Source organism: Alosa sapidissima, chromosome 15 (genome assembly GCF_018492685.1).
Source record: "Alosa sapidissima isolate fAloSap1 chromosome 15, fAloSap1.pri, whole genome shotgun sequence".
NCBI lineage: Eukaryota > Metazoa > Chordata > Actinopteri > Clupeiformes > Clupeidae > Alosa > Alosa sapidissima.
In genome coordinates this window covers 9,627,330-9,654,011 of record NC_055971.1, presented here as the reverse complement: position 1 = coordinate 9,654,011, position 26,682 = coordinate 9,627,330, and the positions used below count along the sequence as shown (strand labels likewise).

Sequence of the window (26,682 nt, the reverse complement as noted above, 5' to 3'; positions counted from 1 at the left end):
CATTAATGCCTTGTCTCTCTTACTTGACTTACTTGATGTTCTATCAATTAAAAAGTAATAATCATAATAAATAATAATAAGTAAGTAATAAGAAACTACACGTAAATAATAAAACCACACATGAACATTTGACAGCAATTCCTGTGCTGATACTTGTCTCTCTTTCCACGAAGCTTGAAAAATACCCAGTTCAGTGCAGCTTCACGTTTTGACAGTTTGACTTTTTTGTTCGCCTCTTGTTTGGGTTTAGCAACGCTGCTGAAGACGGAGGCTGGGAGCCTGCCGGAGGGCAAAGTGAAGATCAGACTGGAGCATGACGGGACGGTGCTGGACGTGGACGAGGATGACGTGGAGAAGGTGAGGCTGCAGGGAGATGGACAGGGAGAGAGAGCCGTGACGAGATGCTGAGTCTGCCGTATGAGCGCAAAGGAGGGTCCAGCACTCTCCGCCGGCTGCTGATGCTGCTTGTGGACGGAAGGCCGTGTCCTCCCCAGGCACCTGCTGTGTGTGTGTGTGTGTGTGTGTGTGTGTGTGTCTGGGTAAACACTTACACACTCTACACACTTGGTTGTGTGTGTGTGTTTGTGTACATACACACTTGCTTATGTGTGTGTGTGTGTGTGTGTGTGTGTGTGTGTGTGTGTGTGTGTGTGTGTGTGTGTTTGCATGAGAGTGTGTCTGTATACACACTGTAGACACTTGTTTATGTGTGAGTGAGAGTGTGTGTGCTAGTGAGTGAGAGTGTGTGTGTGTGTGTGTGCGAGCATGTGAGAGTGTGAGCATGTGTGTGAGGGTGAAAGTGTGAGCGAGTGAGTGAGAGTGTGTGTGAGTGAGTGGGAGTGTGAGCGTGTGTGTGTGAGCGTGTGTCCGTGTGTGAGCGTGTGTGTGTGTGTGTGTGTGTACATACACTCTGTACATGCTTGTTTATGTGTATGGGGGAGAAGTGTGAACACGCTGCCCTGGCTGGCAGTGTCTTCTTCACCTGTCAGTGTGCGTGTTGCAGCAGGCCCGCAGCAGAGAGGCACAGATGGGCACTGGGGACGGACACTGAGGCGGGTGGGGGGGGGGGGGGGGGGGGGGGGACTCTGAGAATGATGGGATAGGGCAAGATGGAAGAGCAATGTCATGCAATGACGGGTGAACCGGGTGCTGGCCAAGCTTTGGGGTGATTCTCGTACAGACACGCACCTGCTCTGTGGCTCCCGAGCCCTTTTTGGGATGCCAGCATTTGGCAGGGAAGATGGAAAGCTGCGTATGTGCCCTGCTGTTTGATAGTCCTTGATGAAGGAGCATCTGCTGCGTGGGGGTCTGGGTGGAGAGCCGCTCTGGGGCTGCAGCAAAGTCATTCAACTTGGATTTGAAGCGGAAGAGAGAAAAAAAAAAAAAGACGTAATGCGATTCTCTTTAATTGATATGCGGTTTGACTTTCAATCAGATGTTTGATTAAGAAAGTGCAAAGCTGGACCCCAGCGTGGAGGACGTCTGTCTTAATTGCATCAAGACTTGGCACAAAGTTTGAGCGCCAGCGACTTGTGCATATTAATTACCAGTGCGCTCGTGTAATATCCCCCTCTGCTCCTCTCTTAGATTAGCGCGCTGATCTGCCTGACTCACAGCAGGTCATCCGGAGCTCAGTGTGCACTACATTTGAACGCACACTTTTCCAAGTGCACTTGAAGTACATGGAGAACTATTTTGTGCCTTGTTTGGACTACAAGAATAGTGTGGAATAATCCAGAGTGCAGGAAAAGTAGTTTGAATTCAGATATTTAAGTTGGCATACTTGGTATGCAGCAGGTTTATAAAGGTTAAACTAAAGTAAAGTTTAAGTAACGTGAAATCAGCCGATATCTTTCAGATTTAATGACAGTGGTTGTTTTTCCCTCCAGGCAAACCCTCCGTCGTTTGACCGCTCAGAGGACCTGGCGTCGCTGCTGTACCTGAATGAGTCCAGCGTTATGCACACCTTGCGTCAGCGCTACGGGGGCAACCTCATCCACACCCACGCCGGGCCCAACATGGTGGTCATCAACCCCATCAGCGCCCCCTCCATGTACTCAGAGAAGGTGAGCTCACCTGGACCGCCAAACACTCTCCTTTTCCTGGCAAAGGCTACTTGCATGAGTAACCGAGACATAATCAGTGTCAGAGGATGCACAATGTCAGAAGCATGAATTCTAATAATATGTCAAAATATTTTTGCATATTGTGTGATTTTATCACAACAGTCCAGTCCCAGTCACACTTCAGGATGATATTTATAGAAAGAGCTGTCGATGGTCTCTTGAGATACATACTTGTTCATTTCCTTGGCCTTCTGAAATGGCCACACTCAGATACAACCCCTCAGCTGCAGGCCTGGCAATGTCCTCCATAAAGCAGATTGTAATTGACATAAAATGCTATTTAGGATTCATAGCCTCGGCTGGACTCTGCATGGCAGGCATCGATCATAATTCAATTAGGCCACATTAAGATTATGATGGGGTGATTTGGTGGTAATGGCTAATGCTGATCTGGACGGATGGGAGATATGAGGGTGGACCTTATTGACACCAGGCTGCTCTTCTTTAACAGCCGCCCTCCAGGCCTCCTGCTAACTGGCCCACAAATCAGAGGGGTTGTTGACAGAGAGGCCATTTATAGTTCCAAATCCTACAGAAATCAATGCAATTATGTTTAATAGTCAGACAGTCCCTGCCAATCCATCGCCGGTTTTTATACTTAATGTGATAGTCTGCGGCAATGACTCAGCTCGCCAAAGACTCGAGATTGCCAAAATATTTATGAGGCTTAAAGTATCTCCATATAAAAAAATAAAAACTAGTATCTCAGACCTTTTTAACTTTTTTTAACTACATTTCCATAAACAATATTTTCTCACTCTTTCCTCTGTATTTCTCTCTGTATCTTTCTCTCTCTCTCCTCCTCTTCTCCCCTCAGGTCATGCACATGTTTAAGGGTTGTCGACGGGAGGACACGGCCCCTCACATCTACGCCGTGGCGCAGTCGGCCTACCGCAACCTGCTGACCACACGCCAGGACCAGTCCATCGTGCTGCTGGGCAAGAGTGGCAGTGGCAAGACCACCAACTGCCAACACCTGGTGCAGTACCTGGTCTCCATCGCTGGCAGCACTGGCAAGATCTTCTCAGGTGGGGGAGATGTGCTTAGCCTAAACACCAAATCATTTGCATTCCCTGGTGCTTAAGTCTTTTAACATGTAGACAGTGGAGGTGTGAGATAGTCACAGGAATAAACCAGTAAGACGTATCCTCACAAGAAAAGACACCACATCTGTCTGTGGCTTCTTCATGTTGATGTTGAGCTGCTGTTTTCAGATGGATTTTGTATTTCCCTTTTTGATCAAAAGCTGGAAATCAGGCCCCAGCTGTGGCACAACTGGCTGGGGCACCTGCACCGTACATCCAATAATGTAGAAAAAGGTGCGCACATCTAAATGTTAAAAAAGTAGGTGCTGGACTCAAAAAGTGACAATAAAAATTACAAAGAAGTCCGCACACTAGAGCTCCATTATTTTTTTCTTTTTATCCACCACAACGCACCTGCACCGTACGCCAGCGACCCGGGTTCGATTCCCGCCCTGTGGTCCTTTCCGGATCCCACCCCGACTCACACTCCCACTCACTTCCTGTCATTCTCCACTGTCCTATCAAATTAAAGGCATAAAAAGCCCCCCCCCAAAAAAAAAAAAAAAAAAAAAAAAGCTGGAAATCAAGAGAGGTCTGTCAGTGAGCGGAAGCCGCTTGAATATCCGTTTGTGGCGGAATAAGTCCAGTAGTGGCTCCTCCACTGTCCTCCCCCTGCCCCCTGCCTCACTCCCCCACAGCTGATCTGATTACCGAGCGGGCCTGGGTTAAGCCTCAGCGCCCAGCAGGGGATCTCGAGGGGGTTTTGGCGCGGTCGGCGGGGGTGCGGGTTTTTGAGCATTTCCCCCATCACCATCACCACCACCACCACCGCGGCCCACCGTCCTCACTCGCTACACGCTGATCTCCGCGTCTGCAAACCGCCGCGCAGGAGCCGAGGCTTACGCGGATTAAACTCACCCTCCTAAGTGGCGTTCGTTAAGGAGCGGCTATCTGAAAGCATTTAGGAGATAATAAGAGCGAGTGCTCCCTGTCTCTTTGAAGCGCCAAGCGTTCTTTCTCTCTCTCGCTCTGATGTGTAAAGCCCTTTGAGCTCCGGAGGGCTCTGTGTCAGAAGTGTGAAGATGAGTTCTCATTGCAGGAGCCGTATTCATTTTTTTTTTTTTTTGTAGTTATCATTCCGTACGTCCCAAATTGGCGTTTTGAGCTTGTTAAGTGGGCTCTGTGGTCCGATTGTGTCTCCTTCATTAAGGCTTTGAGCGTGTGCGTAGATACCTCCTTTGACTGTAAATGAAGAGCAATGACTTTGGCTGGGGGATGCTGCCAACGTGAGGGAAAGAAGAGGCGTCTCAGAGCCCAGAGCCGCTCCATTGCACCAGGAGAGCTCCAAATGTGTGGACCAGTCCGTCACCCTTTTTTTTGCCAGCCAGCCACCCACCATAAATGCATTCAGACAGCCAGGGCTGATGCCAGGAGGAGTGTGTGTGTGTGTGTGTGTGTGTGTGTGTGTGTGTGTGTGTTGGGAGGGGGGGGGGGGGGGGGGGTTTATTTTGTGATGTGTGATTATTTGTGTGTGTGTGTTGGGGGGGTATGTTTTGTGATGTTTGATTATTTGTGTGTGTGTGAGACAGAGAGAGAGAGAGAGATTTTCTCTTTGGATGTGTGTGTGTATGTACAAGTTTGTGTGTCTTGGCTTGTCTGTTTGTGTGTGTATGTGTGTGTGTGGCCCACCACTGCTGAGCTAGGTCTCCGTTCAGCGTCCTCGCTGGCAGTCGGCCTCGACGCGGCCTGGCTGGCCGGATCAATGGCTATTGGCTGCCCACAAGCTGGGGGAAAGGGGGAGGGCGGGTGATGGATGAGCAGAATAGCTAATGATGCGCGTGGGAGCGGCGGGCTAATTAGCCCCAGCTTATCAAAGCCTGCTCAGCAGCCTCTTAGCAGTAATGGGCTAATGACAACTACGGGCTTGATCAACTGTACCATTAAAGACGCCAAGATCCTATCTGGACGACATGTTCGTCTGTCCGCGAATGCCCGCCATCAGGCTTCTCCTGTCCACTGGGCTGAGACTATGGCTTTGGCAGCGGCGGATAGACAAGCGCTTTGACATATGAACAGCCAATCAAGGGACATTCACTAGGCCTTGTCTTGGCCCATGTCCCCTGTGAAGGACAGTTTAGTGGCCTGCCAGTGTCATTAGTGTTCAAAGTTCATTATGGACCTCGAGTTTTATTGAAAGTACACCACATCACTATGCACTACTGCCAGGAGATAAGCAGTTTAATAAGATGCAGTGTCTTCGTAGACCTGACCAAGTTCTAACCAAATGAACTGACACCAGTGTCCATTTTTTTTTGTCCTCTCTCTGCACAAATTGTGTTGTGGAATGTGGACAGAATTATGCTCCTTGCGGGCTCGACTAAACTGTTTAGCCAGATGTTTGGTTTCAAATCTGCATATTTTACCTGCTTTGTCAACCCCACGCTGAGAGAATTCCTAACCCGGCGTTCCAAACCCCTGCGTTTCTCCCTCCAGCTGAGAAATGGCAGGCAGTCTACACCATCCTGGAGGCCTTCGGGAACAGTGCCACGGCCATGAACGCCAACGCCAGCCGCTTCTCCCAGATCGTCTCTCTGGACTTTGACCAGGCCGGCCAGGTGGCCTCTGCCTCCATCCAGGTACAGCAACCCCCAACACTCCACTCCCGCCCCACGGACATGTGCAAATGCTCTTTTCGCATGCCTTCACATACCTACATATAACATGTCTGACTTATAGCTGACATCTTATAGTCAAACTTAGTCAAGTCTTGGACTACTTGGGCTTGTCATTGAGAATGCCCATTTCTGATTACAGTATAGTTTAGTAGGTCCTGATTTAAAACTCGATATTTAATAAGAAACACTTGGCCTTGAAAAAAAAGTAGCATTACTGCAGAAGCTAGTTTCCTGTAGCTGCCATTGATCGGTTGGCGCCTCGGGTGCTGTGCGCTTTGTTGTTGTGTGTAGACCATGCTGCTGGAGAAGCTGAGGGTGACGAAGCGCCCGGAGGCCGAGTCCACCTTTAATGTGTTTTACTACATGATGGCTGGAGCGGACAGCACGCTCAGGTGAGTCCACCCCACAGCCTGCACAGCCCACAGCCTGAGCAACACACAATAAACCCACTTCCACATCCACATTATAGTTTGACTTGATAGTCTGACTTCATGTCTGAGTTTCATGTTGGTTATTGATAACAGCAGACAAATGGTTTTTAATATCACTAATTTGCACTGATGTACATATTCATCAATATGCTAGATGATTCATAATTAAAATTAATTCATGCAATATAAGGATTTAAATGACTAACGCCTGATATATGCTAACACATGTTGGGGACTTCATATTGAAACTCTAATAGTAATTAGCGTTTTTGCCACTATGTCATCACTATTCACATATTTGTAGTGGTATGGTAGTGGATGAATCACTGTATGAGCTGATATTTGATGTGCCTATAAATCTGTATTCTTTAGACGCTGCGTGTTGTTTGAGGAATTGATTTAATTTAGATTAGTTGTTTTTTTTACTGGGAGTTAAATGCAACATCCTGTCAGCATACCAAGTATGTCATGGGCCTGAAGGAGCTCAGCAGCACTTCCAACAAAGAGAGACTTGAAGGAAAAGAAAGAGAGAGAGAAAAACGGAAGAAAAAAAAAGACAGATGGAGAAATGAAGGACTGTCACTAGGACTTGGCGCTGGCCAGCCACCGGGCGGTGATTGTGATTCCTGTAGCGCTGCCGCTCTCTCTCTCTCTCTCTCTCTCTCTCTCTCTCTCTCTCTCTCTCTCTCTCTCTCTCTCTCTCTCTCTCTCTCTCACCGATCCTCATTTTTCTCCACCTCTCCTGCAGGACCGAGCTGCATTTCAACCACTTTGCCGAGAACAGTGCATTTGGAATCGTGCCTCAGTCGAAGGTATAGAGAATAAAAACAATTGATTGCTCACCAATACATTTGGTTGACCATGTGTGAGATGAGCATGTTGGTGATTGCTTCAATAAAACCCACTGCACATAAGCGCCAACAAGAGTGCGCCAACACTTTCTGTCACCTGCCCACACACACCAGATTTGAACTGACAAGCATTTGATAAACAATGGATTTTACTGAGTGGCGCAGACAAAAATGTGTGTGTGTGTGTGTGTGTGTGTGTGTGTGTGTGTGTGTGTGTGTGTATATTATATTTGTGTGAGTTTGTTTTGTTGATGTGCACACACTGTCTTTGCCCCCCCCCCCTCTCCCCTAAGCCTGAGGACAAACAGAAGGCTGCTCAGCAGTTCACCAAGCTGCAGGCGGCCATGAAAGTGCTGGGCATCTCGCTGGGCATCTCGGCCGACGAGCAGAAAGCTCTCTGGCTCATCCTAGGGGCCATCTACCACCTGGGCGCCGCTGGGGCCACCAAAGGTAGGGCAAACGTGTCCTCATCTACACACACACATACACTACCGCAAACACACACACACACACACACACACACACACACACACACACACACACACACCACCACCACACACCTACCACTCAAATCTACCCCAAGACAAATTAAAGGGACTAGCAAACTCATAAGATTGCCCATTGGATGAAGCCAGGGTCTTCAGATTTCCCTGCTCAGTAAAATTAGGATTTTTGTAGCTACAGTAGGACCCCACAGGATACTTTAATTTGTATGACTTCAGATGCATGAAGCTTGTGAGGAGAGGACAAGTAATGTGAGGAGAGGTCAAGTAATGACCCAAATTCAAGACCTTATTCTATAATTTTGAATATATAGCAGTGAAGGAGAAAACTCTGATCAAGAAGTATTAAAGTGTGTAGATACAGAAATGCACAAGTTTGGTGTTTGGAGCATGAGTTATGACAAGGGGACTGCATACAAAAAGCTGGATAATGAAAGAACCTCTCATCTTAGTCAGTTAATTGAATAAAGACTTCAAAAGATGCCAACACAGAGATACAGAGTTATTAATTAAGACTACACACGCCAGGGAATGTGGTGCGCTTACTGTGCACAAAGGCAGGGGTGTGTGTGTGTCTGTGTGTTTGTGTGTGTGGGAGGGAAGGAGGGTGGTCAAGCAACTTCAGAGGCTTATTTTAGAAAAGTGTGGGTGTTTGGAGAACTGTCAAAGTGTTGTTTTCGCCGAGCCATCTCTGTGGCTCTAATGAAGATGGATGGGAGTGTGTGTGTGTGTGTGTGCGTGTGTGTGTGTGGACAAAGGCATTTATGTACTACCTTTGCTGTTATACCTCCTCCTCCCCGCAGACTTGGATGGATGCGGTAATGAACTTTTTAATCACTGGACACAAGACACTACCTGGTCAACACTTTGTGTGTGTGTGTGTGTGTGTGTGTGTGTGTGTGTGTGTTCTGTGTAGCTGCATGTGTTATTGCTCTTTCTCTGTGTGACTGCACCTGTCATCATCTATATATACAATCTAACTGTATGCATTAACTACTGACATCCATACGGTGTTCTCTCATCTCTAACCTCATCTCCATTCAGGTATTAACTTACAAAACACTTTTGTTGCATCAACTCCCTCTCTCAATGCAATATCTGTGTTTTGATAACAACTGTCATATTGTATAACAGAAGAGCAATATCATGTCAGATGAGATCCGAACTGTACACAAACACTTTCTTATATCTTAAGTGTCATGTAAATATAGATACAGGAAATGTTTGAAGCCTTATTTTTTTACTGTGATTTTACAACTGTTCCGATGCTCCCTCCCTGCTGTCAAATTAAGCTACCTGTTACCAGCAGGGGGTGCTATTAACATACTGCCACACTTGACGGTCTCACACATGACAAAGGGAGCAAAAGCAAGGAGTTTATTGACTTGCATGGAGGTTCTCATGCATCTTGCAACACATTCAAACACACACACACGCACACACACACGCGCACACACACACAGAATCACACATACCCCCCCCCCCCCCCCCCCCACCCATATCCACCTCTCCATCCTGATCATATTGACTAACCGGAGTGAATGCACTCCGTCCATCCTGTGTATGTGGGTTTGTGTGTGTGTCTTTTCCTTCACAGATAAAAAAAAAAAAAAAAACTACAGCTGTTTTGCGGTGGCCCGTGTGCTCTAACCAACCTCTCCTGTGTGTCTCTCTCTCTCTCTCTCTCTCTCCCCTTGCATGCTGCATGTCGCTCGGCCTCAATGCAGAGGCAGACGAAGGTAATGACAAAACAACAAGAAAACCCACCAAACACCAAACCCCCACCAACAGAACAACAAGTAAACAACAACATCAACACTAACAGCACCAGAACAAGCCCAAAACACTTCAATTTGTTCCTTGTTTGTGTGTCTCATTGCTTAACGCTGTTATCGTCATTGCCAGACGTTGTGTCATTAGCATTTTTATTATTTTGCCTCTTTGTCCTCTCCCACCCGTCAGCGCGGCTCCCTTTCTCGCAGCTTCTGTCGCGGTGTCTGTCACAGAGATAAAAACTAGTGGGGGAATCACAGCTGTGTTGTCTTTCAAAGCCGTTCGTCTGATGTCTCCCCATGTCGTCCACTTTCTTCTACACTCAGCCTCTGTTATATAGACCAGCAGAGAAAATCAAAGCTGGTTTTCTTTAGTTTTTCTCTCCATCCTCCAAACTTATTTTCTTTATTTTCTCCCAGAGGCACTTTAAGTTTAGTTGTTTTTTTTTTCTCCCCCCCTTCCCTTACCATTCTGTTGGATTGCAGTCATTTCAGAGCCTCTCTTTTCTTCCCAGACAGGGCTGGGTTGTCGTGTGAGCGTTTCGATTAGAGGTGGGGAGAAACGGCTCCCAGCCCTGCTCCCCGACACTCAGTCAGTCAGACAGACAGACACTTTTGTTTTCTGGAGGAGCTTTCACACCCCTTGCCGCTTTTCCAAATGGCACAGTCATTTCTCTGTTATCAAAACACGCAGACATCGCCTAATTATCGAATCCTTCAGAATAGCAGGCAAAGTTTACGGAGGAAGGGGAAAAAAAGAAGCCCCAGAATAATTGCTTGTCCTCACAATGAGTTCATCGGGGGGGAGAAATCTGTTTTCTTGTCCTTTTTGTCAGTCTCTGAACCGCTGAATGTCAGTCATAATAAGAGATAATAAGGGCTGCTGAAAGTGTGTGGGGGCTTGTCGTTAAACGAGGGTGTGTTGTGCACATGTTCCCCTCCCAGCCGGACGGAAGCAGTTTGCCCGTCACGAGTGGGCGCAGAAGGCCGCCTACCTGCTGGGCTGCACCCTGGAGGAGCTCTCGTCCTCCATCTTCAAGCACCAGGCCAAGGGCACCCTGCATCGCTCCGCATCCTTCCGCGGGGGACCGGATGACCTGGGCTCAGGGGACAGCTCAGGTAACGCCCCACCACACCCCAACCACCTCCCACTGCCCTCTCTCTCTCTCTCTCTCTCTGTCTCTCTCTCTCTCTCTCTGTCTCTCACGCTCTCAGCAGTTGTATGACTCCTAGTTAAGAATCCATCACAATAGCTCCTCTCGCAGGTTCTTGCTCACCCATCACTAGTTTACAAATCACCAGTCATCCTCTCAGCCAACAGGTACTCTCTCACCTAGCCATTAGCAGCACAGCATGCATCAGCCATGTTACACATAACGCCATTGTAAGCAATCCTCTGAACACTCTCAGAGATATCTCTCTTTCTCTCTCTCTCTGTCTCTCTATCCCCATCTCTCTCTCTCTTTATGTTTCCTGCAACCCCCTACCTCTCTTCATGATCCAAGTCAGATAGCGTACGGTTAGCGGTCCTCTGAACTAACCCCCCCCCCCCCCCCCCCCCCTCTTCCTCAGGACCCAAGAGCACGGCGCTGGAGTGTCTGGAGGCCATGGCATCAGCCCTCTACTCTGAGCTCTTCACTCTCGTCATCTCCCTCGTTAACCGGTCAGTCCAGTTCAAGCACACCCAGAAGTGTGTGTGTGAGTCTGTGAGTGTATGAGTGTGTGTGTGTGAGTCTGTGCACCTCTAATTGCTGCCATGATTGGCTGCGGGCGCAGCTCTGTAGAATAGTAATATGGAGGTGATGTCTGTGCCATTAGGGGTGAGGCAGTAGATGTGGAGAGGTTGGGATAGGGAGGAAGTAAATATGTTCCTTAGCATGTCTTTCTGAATGACGCACACAGTGGATAATATAATGCGTGTGTGTGTGTGTGTGTGTGTGTGTGTGTGTGTGTGTGTGTGTGTGTGTTTATTTATAATTACATTATGTACATAAACACATGGTTGCTTATTTGTATTTATTAATAAGTATTTGTACATGTTTATGCATATATGAGTTGTTGTGTAAATCTGTGCACCAACATTTGTGTGTGTGTGTGTGTGTGTGTGTGTGTGTGTGTATTTGTGATCTAGAGCACTGAAGGCGAGCCAGCACTCCCTGTGTTCCCTGCTCATTGTGGACACGCCAGGGTTCCAGAACCCTCGCCTTGCCAAGCGCGAGCGCGGCGCCACCTTCGAGGAGCTCTGCCACAACTACGCCCAGGAGCGGCTGCAGACCCTCTTCCACGAGCGCACCTTTGTGCAGGAGCTCGAGCGCTACAAGGAGGTACCCCACACATGCACATACACGCGCACACACACACACACACACACACACAATCATGCACACACACACACACATACACACACATACACACACATGCGTACACAAACACAACATACTCACAATTAACATGTACAGTAATTGTAAAGAGGCATGAAAATTGTGCTCTTGTTTTCCTGTACTAATGTGTCTTTTATGTTATCCTTGATTGGATGCACTTATAAAGAAAATGAAATTGTCAGTTCACTGTTATGTGTGTACTTGATGACTTAACAATAATTGTTTTTTAATATCAATTACAGAAAAAGAGTGATTGAACTTTCCCCTTGTGATTCAGATTTTTCTTTTAAACTTAATTGTTTTGGGCCAGGCCAAATCATTTTCATTGACAGAGTTATTACATGCAGACAAATGAAGAGTTCAGATGCAAAACCCTCCAAATCCGTCTGACCACTTTTCTTTTAAATGAGCATTTAAATTCAGGCTCCTATAGGTTTTTGCCTATAAATCGATATTTCAGACCAGGAAGATAGTGGTATTTAGTGGGTTTTGAAGTAAAATTATTTGATTAACGTATACTATGTGTGGAGAGCATCCACTCTCCATCTTTATCTCATTTTTGACGTAGGTGGCATTTAGAGGCTTTTGCATCTGAACCCTTCAAATATTGACTTCAAATAGGTTTTCAAAATGTTCCAAATAAAAGACCTTGTGTCCCTGGAACAGTTGCATATCATAGATCCATGACTGAAAAAATACTTTGGTGTCCTGGCCTTTTGTTCCAATGAATATTCATAAGATCAGTAGTTCGGCAAAAATTGAACTGTAACTTTTGAAATCACACAATCATTTAGATGACTAATCCACCTTTGTCCCTGTCTAGGAAAACATAGAGCTTGCGTTAGATGACATAGAGCTCAGTACATCTATGTCTGTAGCTGCTGTAGACCAAGCCTCAACTCAAGCGCTGGTAAGGACCAACTTGTTTTTTTTTTTTTTATTTGTTTATGTTTTTGTTTGTCTCCTCCACCTCTGTTTTTTTTTGTCCGTGGTGAATTTTGCTGATTTATACATTACACAACAATTCAGATTAAATAATTAGAGATCAAGGACAACCTGGAATTTGTTTCGGCTTGGGGACCCAAACTTTGCTGCAAACGAAGTTGAGAGAGCATCCATGCTTGTGGTGCAACGACGCGGCGAGGAGCCTATGTGATTATTATTTTTCCCCTCAAATTACTCCACTTTCTGATTGTTTTTCCGTTCAGCTCGCTTAGCTCTGGAATGCATCCAGTGCGGAGAGATATTAATTAGAATGGAGTTTGATTGCGCCCTCTCTCTCTCTCTCTCTCTCTCTCTCTCTCTCTCTCTCTCTCTCTCTCTCTCTCTCTCTCTCTCTCTCTCTCTCTCTCTCTCTCTCTCTCTCTCTCTCTCTCTCCCTTTTCTCTTGTTCTTGCTCTAGATCGTTCGTTTGCTTGTAGTCAAGGGCTCTCAGTCACGCTGTGCGAAAACGATTCAATTTGTTTATTTATGAGCAGTGGCACAGGCAAAATGTTTTTGCATTTATGTGCACTGGGCAGGGAGCGTGGCATTAAGTGTAATTAGATCCCAGTTCACAGAGATTGAGTTCCGCAAGAACCCCGTTGAATGGCAAGGCGAAAAAGACTCTGTCCAAATTGCGACGGCAGGTTGATGGGCCGTGGGGGGAACATGAATAACGTGATGACTTGGATGAGAGTGGGGGGCGGGGGGGAAGCATATGTTCCCATGGTTGCAAGACTCAGTACAAAAAAGAACACACTCAGCCTATGTACACAGATATCTTGAAGGCCTAATACTGTAGATTACAGAGATATCTTCCTCATTGTCTCAGCTGAATACCATCACATGGCAAACACTGTGAATACCATCACATTTAACAAAAATGCAGTTTTGCCAAAAAAAAACAAAAGATACACATGGAAAGAGCTAGCTGAAATATGGGTCTATTTCAATAATTGACGTCTGCTGAAAGGCTTCCCGTTTGAGACGAATGCACATTTTCATTAGCGGACTGCTCAGAGAACAGCAGGCTTCGAGCCGGTGATGATTCGTAATAGCCAGAGGCAGTCGGGAGATTTTCAGCTTTAAGCCACCGTGGCGAAAGCCCATTTATTTCTCAACCGCGGCTCCCAACCAGCATGCCTTAACCACTGTGATTTAAAGGCTCTCGCTGAGTGTCAGCGCAATAATATTGGGGGAAAAGATGTGGAAGGAGAGAGGGGGTAAAAAAATACATGGCAGCTATTACAAGCACTAATTGCTTAAATGGACAGTCAAAGTGCAAGGTTTAAAAAACGCCAACTGCCTCCGAGCTCTTACTTAGCACTAGCCTCTAATGAGAATTCCAAGGGTGGTGGCTCATCCCTCCCTCTCTCTCTCTCTCTCTCTCTCTCTCTTTTTTTTTCTCTCTCTCTCTCTCTCTCTCTCTCTCTCTCTCTCTCTGTCTTTTCCCTTGCTCCCTCTCTGACCATATTTCTTTCCAATATTATAATTGCTTTCATGAAGCGACTTGAGCGTTGTTTTTGGAGCTCGTTAGGAAATCTCTAATTTATTGGAGTTAGTGAGGCACTTGCTTGACCCCGTTTCCCTTGCAAAACACACAGCAGAGGGCTATCTTGGTACTGAACTCTGGCAGCTAACTGTCTGGTATGGGTCTTTATGTGACATAATGAGCCAGAGGTAGGTGTGTGTGTGTGTGTGTGTGTGTGTGTGTGTGTGTGTGTGTATAAGTAAGTATATATACTCTTTGGATCCCGTGAGGGAAATTTGGTCTCTGCATTTATCCCAATCCGTGAATTAGTGAAACACACACAGCACACAGTGAACACACAGTGAGGTGAAGCACACACTAATCCCGGCGCAGTGAGCTGCCTGCAACAACAGCGGCGCTCGGGGAGCAGTGAGGGGTTAGGTGCCTTGCTCAAGGGCACTTCAGCCGTGCCTACTGGTCGGGGTCCGAACCGGCAACCCTCCGGTTACAAGTCCAAAGCACTAACCAGTAGTGTGTGTGTGTGTGTGTGTGTGTGTGTGTGTGTGTGTGTGTGTGTGTGTGTGTGTGTGTGTCAGATTGTTGGGGAAGCTCTGTGCTAAAAAATGACTATTGTGATACTGGTCAGCATGAGCTATTCAGCTGACCTGGACAAGTAAATGGGCGACGAAAGGGCTGGATTTAGTGGTGAGTAATGTGGTGACTACTTACTAGTGTTGACTTTGTGTGTGTGTGTGTGTGTGCACGTGTGCGTCAGGTGCGTACGTTGGCCCGCACCGATGAGGCTCGTGGACTGCTGTGGCTGATGGAGGAGGAGGCCGTGCTGCCCGGCGGCTCAGAGGAGACGCTGCTGGATAGACTCTTCAGCTACTACGGCTCCTCAGAGGGAGACGGCAAAGGTCAGAGGTCAACCACACACACACACTCACACACTCCTCATCGTAAGTCTGACACTTATATATCTCCATCTTGACCATTGATACCAGTCTAAAGTACATTATGTACAGTGTCCTCACTTGGTATTCTCAACACCCACTGACAGTGTCAGCTGGAAAGTACTATGAAAAATGGTAACGCTGTGGTGTTAATTACAGAGTAAAAACATTATTGCAACACAAGGGAACAGCAATTAAAACATCATCGCCTCGCTCTACAATCTTTGCTCAAAACGACAACAACAGTAAACACACAATCACAAGTTACGTTTTTCATGGCACAATGTACAGACTGTTGCAATTTTAGCATTTCATTATGATTGGATAACAGACGACTCTGCATGTTGGTCATCCTTAGGTAACACCCTCCTCCTGAAGAGCGACAAGCCGCATCACTTCCTGCTTGGCCACGGGCACGGCACGGACTGGGTGGAGTACAACATGCAGGGCTGGCTGTGCCACGCCAAGCAGAACCCGGCCTCCCAGAATGCTGCCACCCTTCTGCAGGACTCCCAGAAGTAAGCCACCGGCACCTCAGAGAAGCCTTAGTGCTCATGTCCTTGAGAGGGTTGTTATGAGCTATATGCGCTGAATGCGTGTTTGAGAGATGGTAGTGGAGGCATACTGGAATGCTCAGTGACGTTCAGTGTTGAAATGGTTTAGTGGCGTGCTGTTAGAATCTTTTCCACATCAAAAGATGGCTTTCCACATGCTGAACATTCCTTGTGCACATTTTTGTTTTTCATTTTTTGCATTGCTCTCACAAACTCTTAATTGACCTTGTCTGTGTCTCTGTGTGCCCCCGCTTGTTTTTCTATCAGTTATGCAGTTTGATGAAGAGCAGTAATGCCTTCACATTAGTGGCACACTGATTAAGTATGGAGTTACACAGGAACTTTTTCAGTGGCTTTTGATTCATGTAATGGTTTATGAAAAGGCTTTTTATACTCCGTCTCTCTCTCTCTCTTTCTTTCTTTCTCTCTCTCTCTCCCTAATTATCCTCCCTCCCTCCGTCTGTTTCTCTGTCTCGCACTCTATCTCCCACTCTGTCTTTTTTTATCCTTCTCTCTCTCTTTCTCTCTCTCTCTCTCTCTCTCTTCCCCTCTCTCTCCCTCCACCCCCGCAGGAAGAACATCAGTGGCTTGTTTATGGGTCGCTCTGGCGGGGCCACGGTGCTGTCGGGCTCCATCGCTGGCCTGGAGGGGGGCTCCCAGCTGGCCCTGCGCCGCGCCACCAGCATGAGGAAGACCTTCACCACCGGCATGGCCGCCGTCAAGAAGAAGTCCCTCTGCATCCAGATCAAGCTTCAAGTGGTAGGCCTCGGACACGTCCCCTCAAACTAGAACACAGCATAGTGGACACTGTTTGATTGTTTGACTCTGTGTTTGACTGTGTGTGTGTCTGTGGTGTTTTATTTAGCCGTTTAGAGCACCTTCAATGTCAAAAATAGCTTCTTTTTTTGCAAGATTGTCACTCTTGGGAGGAAGTCATCTTATTCTGAGGTTTATTATAGAATCTTTTTGTTTTAAAATTGTACTTGTTGTCTGTTACCTATTTTCACTTCAGAAAGGTCTGTCACATTTGTAAACAAATATCAACAAGCAACAAACAAACAAAATATGTAAGCAATCATCATCATCGCCATTGTGTCCGTTCTCTGCCTCTCTAGGATGCGCTGATTGACACAGTGAGGAGGTCCAGGGTGCACTTTGTCCACTGCCTGCTGCCCAAAGCGGACGCCCTGAGCGGGGACCTGAAGCTGGTCGGGGGCCCGTCGCCCCGCGGCAGTGAGTCCGAGGCCCACGGCGAGAGCTGCGACACGGGCCTGATGCAGCTGGACGTCGGCCTCCTGAGAGCGCAGCTCCGGGGCTCCAAGTTGCTGGACGCCCTGAGGATCTACAGGCAAGGTACAGCGCAAGTAGAGACAGGCGGCCATTAACAACAATCATAATAACGATGCTTTAGCAATAACATCCGCACATTAACAGAGCGCGAGGTGTGTGAGAGAGGGTCCACTGCTGCGGCAGGTCCACTCGAGATGTGTAATGAAGTGTAAAAGGCTCTATTCAGTGCACGGAACAAGTGTCCTTGATTGTAAAGGCAGCTGTGGATTCATTTTGCCAAGTGCCCTTTGTGGAGTGACTGAGGCCCAATCAGCGGAGTAGGTGTCACTGTCACTGTCACTGTGGGAAAGTGGGTGTCAGGGTGCCAGAGTGACTGAGTGTTGGGCAGGCGTGTTTGTCACTCCGCGGAATTACACCACACAGCTGACCGTCCCTGTGTTTGTCCTCTCTCTCTCTCCCCTATCTTTCTCTTTACGTCTCTCTATCTCAATTTTCTCTTTCTCTCTTTCTCTCTTTCTCTCTCTGTCACCACAAGGTTACCCTGACCACCTGGTCTTCTCCGAGTTCCGCAGGCGCTTCGACGTCCTGGCCCCCCATCTGACCAAGAAGCACGGACGCAACTTCATTGTGACCGACGAGAAGCGAGTGAGTGTCATCCTTCCATTCCCCACCTTCTCTCCATCTCTCCCTCATCCATTCATCCCTTCATTCCCACCCTCCCTCCCTCCCTCTCTCTCCATCTCTCTCTCTCTCCCTGTGGTGGAGCTGCCCCAGCTGTGTAATTGATTGTGGCTGTGTTGAGGGCTGAGGGGCCTGTTGTGCTGATTAATGGACTGCGCCACACGATCCCTCCTGCTTCATCCCAACACTGCCACCCAGTGACAGAGCCATAAAGCCCTCTTAATCAGGGGGTCAGGCACAGGCAGTCCTGCAGACTTCACACCCTGCAGCCAGCTGCATCTGCAAGACGGGGGGAAAAAACGCCCACCCTGCTTCAACCCCTTTTGTGTGGATCAATGAAAGCCTTGGGACTCACAAATTGGGGGGGTGGGGGAGGGGGTATGATTTATGAGAGGAATTAGCCGTATTGACTTAGCCACAGTTGACCTTTTCAAGTTTCTCTGTGCAGTCCTCTCCCCACAGTGCAAATGTGCTTAGCGGTGGCACATTCAGTGGGAGTGTACTGTACGCCAGGCCAGAGCAAAATGGTGATGAAAGGTGTACATGTACAGAATGAACTCTAAAGCATCACTAGAGAATTGAAATGAATAAGCATTTATACAGAAGTGTCTACCCAGCAGAAGAATTCTGCAAGAGAGTATGTTTATGTGGCAGTGGTTATTGCTCCCAGTGCATCAGGGTTATAGCAAATCTGAAGTGAAATTGTGTCTGGCTAAAGTCCTAGATCGTGTGCTAGATAGTTAGAGAAAGATACTGGGGGAGGGAGAACAGGGAAACAGAACTTAGAGTAAAGCATCTCCACCTGTCAGGCAGCGTGTTGGAGAGTTTCTTTGTGGGCTCGTCTCCAGACAGCGCCTACGTACTGTAGGGAGCTCCAGGGAAGCCAGACGGTCTCCCAGCCCCTGAAGCAGCTGGACCCGCTCACCTACCAGTCACCCACCTAGTGCCTTCTGCTCCAACCTTACAAGCCTCCCTCTCAGCACTGCTGCTGCCCTGTGCTGCTGCAATGTTTACAGCCCATCCTCAAACCTAAGGCTTGCAGCTGAACCTTAGCCGCCCATTTGGCCATTCGCCCACTTGTTGTGGGCCACAGGAGCGTTGGGTTTTACGATGCCAGGTCCAGAAAGGGTAAGCACGGGGTCGGCCACATCTTTGGCGCACTGCCGTTAGAGCAGCCTGGCATTTCTATTCCCAGTTGGCGCTGCTGTGTTTGTCCCCTGAAATCCCCCAGCGCAGGTGAACTCGGCAAACAGGATGTCAGCAGATGCTGTTGCCATGGCACCACGCACACACTCTTTGAGACTCTGTCGCCGTCTGTCCGTGTAAAATATCTGTCTGTTTGCCTCTCCGTTCATCCCTCTCTCTCCCCCTTCCATCCCTCCATCTGTCTCCTGCCTTTATCTCATCATCACTCTTTATCCCTTCATCTGCCCGCGTGTCTGTCCATCAGCGAGCCCTCCTGACTGACCGATCCTTCTCGTCTGTTGCAGGCGGTGCAGGAGCTGCTGGAGTCCCTGGAGCTGGAGAAGAGCAGCTATCATATGGGACTGAGTCGGGTGAGTAAGCAAGGCCTCCGCCGTCTGGAACGGTACTGGGTCTCGTTAATCATCACCGCTCATGATGCGCCACTCTACTGATTCAGCTTGTGTTCATTTTCATTGTTACATGCAGGGACTGCGCTCATCACTCCTAATAGCATTCTCGCAATCCACGCATCCCTACAGACTGCAGACATATAGACGTAGTCGATATTATTGATTTGGGTGTACGGTTGTAGTTTCTATATATATGGCAGTAATTTAACGAAATGTGGGGTGTCGTGGTTGGGAGTTTGTGGGAGACAGATGGTGTCATTTCCATTTAGATTGCACTGTGGCATTTCATGGTGATGCGTTCCGTGCTTAGAGTGACAGAGGACAGGGTTCGCTGGAGCGGCAATCCACTGGGCAGCACTGAGGGCAGGCCCCGGCCAGGAGGCCAACTCATCTTCCCTCATTGCGAAACGGCTTTTGCTTCTTTTTTTTTTTCAAGGGCCAGCAGTCCCCCCCCCCCCCCCCCCACACACACACACACACACACACACACTCACAAACACACACCAGCTTGTCATTCCTGTTGGTGGCTTGGAAGTGTGAGTTGGCAGCCCTCGTTGGCGAACCACTCGGAGCGATGGAGACAATTAAGCCCACCAGCCCTCCCATGCCTGCCTATCTCCAGAGCCCCACAACCGCCCCCTCCACCCCCCAGGACTTTCAGTGAGGCCTGGAGGGGTGGCAGTCACACTCTCCGGGCTTCCTCAAGCACCCCTCCACCCTCAGCCCCACCTCCCTCAGTTCCACAATTAAAGCAGAGTCTGCGCCTCTCTCTCTCTCTCTCTCTCTCTCTCTCTCTCTCGGTTGTTGTTGTTGTTGTTGTTGTTGCCTTTTCTTCCTGCGCAGAGGAGCAATTGATTTTGGCAGCCGTTGGCTCACTTTTTTTTTTTTCCCCATTCGGAGCGCTCTCCACCTTGGCACAAGCCGATAAACCACAACAAACACTAATCAGCCGCAAACGCCAGCGCTCCTGGAAGGAGAATGGCAGCTTCGGGGGAAGAAGGGGGCTAGAATGAGAGAGAGAGAGAGCACCAGTGGAACAACCGACTGATTTAATAGTTGATAAGCCAAAGTTTGGTGGGGGAAAGATGCCGGGGCAAGGAAGGACAGCGGGTGATCGGACAGCGCTGAGGAATCCCATGCAAATTCGAATGATTTTAGGAGATGCAAGTGTTTTTTTAAGGGAGTTATGGGTCTTTTTAAATACATGTCGACAGATTGCCTGAGGCTTGCTGCAAATTAAAGCACAGTCAACTAGCCCTGCAGCCAGTAGAAACTTCAGAAAACTCTGATCGTTGACTGACCTTTGACCTGGGCTTTTGAAGTTGTGTCTGCCAAACACGCGGCGAATCGAGCACTCTCATTGGTCGAGAGCCCTGCCCTTCGCTGACCCGACAGCCTCTGAACCCTGCGGTGTGTTCTGCCCCGGCCTCAGCCAGGAATGTTCCAGGCTCTCTCCGTAGCCATGGAGAGGGGGTGGGGGCACCCTACGACCCGTGGCGAGGGGACCTTTTCGACGCGGATGACTGGACCTGACCTTCTGCTCGGGGATGGCAGAACAAAGCAGCCCAATCTCGGCTGCGCCCACGCACCAGCAGCGTGTGATATGAATGCTGGAGGGCACGGCTGGTAATAAGAAAGTCCCACTCTCCTCTGCCTCACCAATGACACACACACACACGCATGCTTGTACGCACACAACATCCACATTGCGGTGTGATTTCATCATGAACTTGTCGAGCGTGGGCGATGGATCAGTGTTCTATCAGACTGGGGGAAAAAAAGTATTCACTTTCTCTCATTTTCTTTCTTTCTCCCTCTCTCTCTCTCTCTCTCTCTCTTTCTCTCTCTCTCTCTTTCTCTCTCTCTCTCTCTCTTTCTTTCTTTCTTTCTTTCTTTCTTTCTTTCTTTCTTTCTTTCTTTCTCTCTCTCTATCTCTCAGCTTCACAGAGATGATGTAATCTCTCCCCCAACCTGAGCTTGAAAGCACCGCACTCGTTTTGCAGCGATCCTGCACGTCGTGTACCATACAAATATATTTTCACAGACACTCAGTTTTTCTAATCCATCCTCGAGGGGCAAGGAAGTGTGTGTGTGTGGGGTGGGGGCGGGGGGGGTTGTGGAAGAAGAAATTAAATTGCTCACCTACTTTAAGAAGTGGCCTGCAGGCAAATGATTCCTGCAGCGGCTGGCTCTCCTGCTCTCCTGCCCAGCCCTGCACCCGGCGATCGGAAACGGGCTGTAATTTGCTAAGTGCTGTGGACGAAATGGTCAGGGATATGTGAACGAGGCAAACATATATTTTTTTTTTTTAGTTAGTTAATTCATTTTTTTTATCCGTTCTTCCCGCGGGCGACAGGGGTTGCCAGCGGTGCATCCATTGGTAGTGCCCTGGGTTGGATCAATACCGATTCAGCCGCGCTATGGATCGGGGAGTTTCGTAATGCTCGGTGGTGTTTTTCATTGCGGTCTGATCTGAGTTTTTTTTGCGGGGGCTGTTCACATGAAAGCGGCCGCCAGTGGAGAGCAGTGATGTTCGGGCGGCAGCCTCGGCTCCCTTTGATGTGGGAGAGAGATCCCGACGCCGCCGCAGTGCACCGCGGCTGGGGATGAGGAGCCCAATCGCAACCCATCACCATCCTTCCATTAGCTCAGAAAGTCTTTGCACGGCGACAGCCACTGCCCCACTTTGCTTGTTGTTAACTCTCGGCTCCGAGCTCCCGACACATCGTTTTCACTCTCCGATGGCAAAGTTTCCAGTGTCAAACTCATCAACAGTGACATTTGGGATGGGCAAAAGGAGTGATGGCATGAGCCAACTGTCTAAAAAAAATCATTCTGGTTAGATAAGACAAAACAGAAGGTTCCTATAAGTGCTCTTTTTTCCCCTTTTACATAAACAAAACCTCCACTCTTTTCATCATTGAAGAACAAGCAATGCGGAACCTGTGAATGTGGTCTGTTGATACTGTATGTGCTGGCCTCAAAGTCCCAGTAGTCTTTGTAATTACAGTGGCTCCTTGGTTTTGTTTAGCTCTGCAGGAGCTAGTAGGGAAAGTCAGAGGTAGAAACAAATGGATTTGAAAATTCTGTAATTTCGACACGCGTTAACACTTCTATTTACCACGGTTCAGGGCCCACAACTTCTTAAATGCCACAGTGAGGAAACTCAGACAAGTGCAACTCTTGTTCACAACAAATGCGCATTGTGACCTTCAGGGGTGATGATTAGTGTGTGGTTTGAATTTTAACCCAAGTCAGGGTCAACGAATGTGACCGTTGTATATCTCTCTCTCTGTCTTTCTCTCTCTGTCTCTCTCTCTCTCTCTCTCTCTCTCAATCCTTCATCCCTCTCTCTCTCCCTCTCTCAGGTGTTCTTTAGGGCAGGGGTCCTGGCTAAGCTGGAGGAGCAGAGAGACATCCAGACCCGGCGGAACATCACCCTCTTCCAGGCGGCCTGCCGGGGCTACCTGGCCAGACAGTCCTTCAAGAAGCGCAAGGTGAGTCGGTATGCGCAGCACGCACCAACACACCCAACACGCCCACTCCTGACGCTCCTCGCCAGAGTCTCCGTTAGCATTTGCAATTCTAATGAAATACTTGAAATACTTCTTCCGCCGCTGTGTGTTTTGGTAGTGGGAAGATGCATTTCATTCTGCTCTGCCTCCGCGTTTTAATATTTATTTTCCTCTCCTGAGGTTATCCTTTAGCCTTTTTGTTATTGAGCAGCTTAGTGTTCCTTTTTTGTCAGACGTCGTTACAAGGTTGTTGAGATGTGTGACGCACTCTCCAAAGTTCTAGCGGGCTGATCTCCATTTTGAGTGTTCCCTGCGAGCGTTCTCCTTTTCAGTTTTCACCCTGAATGTCCCGGAGTACAGTCCATCAGAATTTCATGATACCTCACCCCATCCCCCTCTATCTTCCACTATCCTCTCTCTCTCTCTCTCTCTCTCTCTCTCTATCACTTCACCATCTCTCTATCTCCCTCTCTGCCGGGTGTCCTGAGCGGGCCGATAGTGTTCAATCCGCTGCTCTCGTGGGATTCGCTGCCTCTGCTGGGTCCCCTCCATCAGGGCCCTATCGATTGCCCCGCAGCGCAAACGCTGCCCTCCACTCCCACCCCCCCTGCCCTCACGCTCTGTCCATTATTTTTTTTTCCATTCTCCCCGCTCTCATTCTCTCAATCTGTCATTCTCTCTCTCTCTCTCTCTCTCTTTCTCTCTGCCTCTCTCTTATTTCCCTCTCTTTCTTCCTCTCTCTCCATTCTCTCTGCTCTTGACTTGTTTAACTTGCCCTATCCTGGCCCTCCCTGTCCCCGTGCTCTCCTCTCTCTGTTCTCTCTCTCTCTCCCCCTATCTCTCTCTATATCTGTCTAACTCTCCCTCTCTGTCCACTCTTTCCTGCACCCACCCACCCCACTGCCCCCTGTCCTCTGTCTCAGTGTTCACTGCCCCTCAGCTTTAGCACTAGTGTGCTGGGGGGGGGGGGGTTGAAGGCCTGGCCCGCCTATCATGCCTGAGCTGGTTTGGAGCGGTTCCATTAGCGCTGGCAGTTGGACCGTGGCTAGCCTGCTTGAGGGTGAACTGGGCGGCAGCAGCCTGTGCAAGGACATCAGCAGCATGGCCACTCCCCAGTGAGCCGGAACCAGGGTAAACATCTGCCCCAGAGCTGAATGGGGACTAACTGACGTGGCCTGAGGGTCCCTCTGATGCTCCAACTGTCGGCGTCACCAGAAGCTACCCAGCTTCTTTTTCTCTCTCGGACTCCAACCCGCGACTCTCTTCAACTCTCCCACTCGGCCCTGCGAAATACCTTTCTTCATGACGGCTGCCGTTCCCAGCCTCTGCATGGTTTTGACTGGAGATCCTGGAGGTTTTTAATCACTGGGAGCTTGTCACTGTGGTCGTAAGTACTGGAGATGGTGGCTGCTGCTGACTGATGTTCATGCAGGCTGCAGGGTTGGAGGAAGCAGAGGAAGGTGCTGAGTTTTTAAACAGGGCTGCTTCCCTCAGACGTGGCTAATGAAATGCCGTTTGGGTGTAAAAGTCAAAATCTCAGCCATGGCTCTAATGACATGTTTTTTCAAAGAGACTGGTTGATACGAAGCCCACAGCTTATTTAAGGCCGTCTAGACCAGGGCCATGTAGTCAAGAAGAGCTTTTATGTATTAGCACATCAGGTTTCATTAGGGCAATCCCTGTGCATTTAAAATGTCAGCTTTTGAATTTCACTGCTTAGAAGTGAATAGTCAGAATTTCTACATCCTTCTTGGTTAAAAAAAGCCTAAATCTCAAGTCAAACTTCCAAACTTTCTAAGACTGTTATGTTGTTGAGAGGACCTTTTAGACTTTTAAATGGAAAAGGCCATCGGGTACTTTGGGTTCTTCTCTGCACTGGAATACTTGACAAGGCGAGTTTGCTGCACAGTGCTAAATGCTTTGGAGGCTGTTGAGCTGTAGAACTGGCATGTTCTTGCACCATTAGCAACGGCGTGTCACCTACACGTCATGCGGATGGCCTTTAAAGGTGACATCACTTTGGCACATTCAGAGCTTTCTACTCGCATAGCTCAGGGACGGGTAGTGCGTCAAGTTTGTGTGTGTGTGTGTGTATGTGTGTGTGAGTGTGTTTCATGGAAAAGGGACATTGTTGTCTATTCAGAGGTTCTCTGAGCCTGGCAGGAACTGCTTCCTGATATCCTTTTAGGTATGACTTCTGGCAGAATGTAAGATCAATGTGCCCTCCTCGAGATTGATAGCGCTTGGGGTGGGCGGGTGGATTGAGGTGATGCAAGGGGGGTAAGACCATTTGTTGCTCCGTAAAGCCTGATCGAGAATGTGGCAGCCCCCGCAGTGGGGTGCTTTCAAAGCCTTTCCCCGCCCGAAAAAGTGGGCCTTGCCCCAGGGGACGAGCAGAATAAAAGGAGCTTCCATGCCCACTTTGATGCTCCCAGCCACTGTCTCTCCCCTCTACACGCGCCTGTTTCAGTGACGACCGTCAGAAAGTGCGCCGTGCTGAAGTGGAGTTCCCTGGGAATATCCACCCCTGTGCCTGATCCCATGACTTGTGTCTAATTAAATCATTTCCGAAAGGCAGAGACTCCTAGACTCTACTAAGCCAGAGAAAGAACAGGTGTGTTTGAGAACAAAGTGAGTGTGTGTGTGTGTGTGTGTGATTGAGTAGGGAAACATCACTTCTTTTCATCACTTCTCCTCCCCCTAATGCAGTCCGCTGGGTGTTGGGTACATGCCATAATGCCAAACATGTACACCTGACCTGTGGCTATGACTGTCCATCACTTTCCCAAGCCTCCCTGAAACGCGCCACCTCGCCAGGCCCAAAAATAGGCTCCCCGGCCCATTGAGCCACCAGCCACCCCTCTGATGAGGCACTCCTCTCCTCTCCTGCCTGCCTCTCCTTCCATTCTTTCCCCACAAAGCTGTTTTGGGCGGCTGTTTGCAACATTTGTCCCGGGCCAAAAGCGTTGCCAATGAGGTCTATTACATATGGCATGGCGAGCTATTACCGAGCGCCTCTGATTTTTGCGGAAGGCTAAGGCTCTCTCACGGCGTGACAAATTTCAATTGGAGCACGGGAGAGAAGCCATTGGAACAGAGAGGGAGAAAGAGAGAGCGCAACGCAAAACCCTGCTCGCTCGATGCTGGCGAATTGCGTTCTAATTGGGTTGCCGGATAATCTGCTGTTATTGGTGATGGCTGCGTAGCCAGAGCAGCATGTAAATCTTATAACGGGCTTTAACAGGCTGCCAAGTGGTATTGATGTTTGATTTAATTGCCCGCAAGAGCTCGCCTCCCGCCTCTCCCCCTCTCGAGGCTCGCGGAAGAGTCCAGACCTCTCTGGGTCTGCTCCAAGTCCACGCTTCTCCACTCAAGCTTGCAAATCCATGCTTGATGGGCGTTTATTTTCTTTTTCGTGATTCACCGTTCATTTGGTTTCTCTCTCTCTCTTTTTTTTTTCTTTTATCTACCTGTTTGTCTGTTCCTGTGGTTTGAGAGACTCTGGAAGTGTCAGTTGTCGCCTCACTGCCGCCAGAGCTGCTAGGAACATTTAGTGCTTAAACCCGCTGCTTTAAGAACTCTGTGTCCACGGCGGCAGGCGTGAAAGTGAGCGTTGTGAATGATTGGTCGCCTTTGTTAATGAGTGGATGTTTTGAGGGGGCGACCGAGAGAGGGAGAGAGCGGGGGATAGAAAGAGAGAGAGAGTGGGAGTAGAGTGATAAACCAGCACACACCCACCCCTCTGGCCAGGGAGAAGGGCATTGGCCATTGACAGAGGTTCCAGCCCTGGATGTTGAAAGGGCTCCATTGACACCGGCTCCTCTGGAGAGACTCCCCAAACCTGGGCCTCCCAGTCTCCCAGCACAGGGGTGCTATTG

The 26,682-nt window shown here is 48.7% G+C and overlaps 1 protein-coding gene across 9 annotated transcripts in view; it reads left to right on the top strand.

Moving 5' to 3' along the window:
- myo18ab (myosin XVIIIAb) overlaps positions 1-26,682 on the top strand; it is a 108,613-nt gene that overhangs the window by 47,761 nt on the left and 34,170 nt on the right. For 4 of the 9 annotated variants that reach the window (XM_042064451.1, XM_042064448.1, XM_042064446.1 and 1 more), the window contains 19 exons: positions 251-357; positions 1,890-2,066; positions 2,944-3,154; positions 5,645-5,787; positions 6,118-6,218; positions 7,006-7,069; positions 7,402-7,558; positions 9,339-9,350; positions 10,329-10,502; positions 10,956-11,046; positions 11,515-11,707; positions 12,588-12,674; positions 14,992-15,133; positions 15,528-15,687; positions 16,296-16,482; positions 16,839-17,076; positions 17,549-17,658; positions 19,185-19,250; positions 22,658-22,786. In XM_042064451.1, the coding sequence (XP_041920385.1) occupies positions 251-357; positions 1,890-2,066; positions 2,944-3,154; positions 5,645-5,787; positions 6,118-6,218; positions 7,006-7,069; positions 7,402-7,558; positions 9,339-9,350; positions 10,329-10,502; positions 10,956-11,046; positions 11,515-11,707; positions 12,588-12,674; positions 14,992-15,133; positions 15,528-15,687; positions 16,296-16,482; positions 16,839-17,076; positions 17,549-17,658; positions 19,185-19,250; positions 22,658-22,786 (2,549 nt within the window). Of the gene's footprint in view, positions 1-250; positions 358-1,889; positions 2,067-2,943; positions 3,155-5,644; positions 5,788-6,117; positions 6,219-7,005; positions 7,070-7,401; positions 7,559-9,338; positions 9,411-10,328; positions 10,503-10,955; positions 11,047-11,514; positions 11,708-12,587; positions 12,675-14,991; positions 15,134-15,527; positions 15,688-16,295; positions 16,483-16,838; positions 17,077-17,548; positions 17,659-19,184; positions 19,251-22,657; positions 22,787-26,682 lie in introns of all 9 variants that reach the window. The other 5 variants (XM_042064453.1, XM_042064449.1, XM_042064452.1 and 2 more) reach the window with 2 other exon arrangements.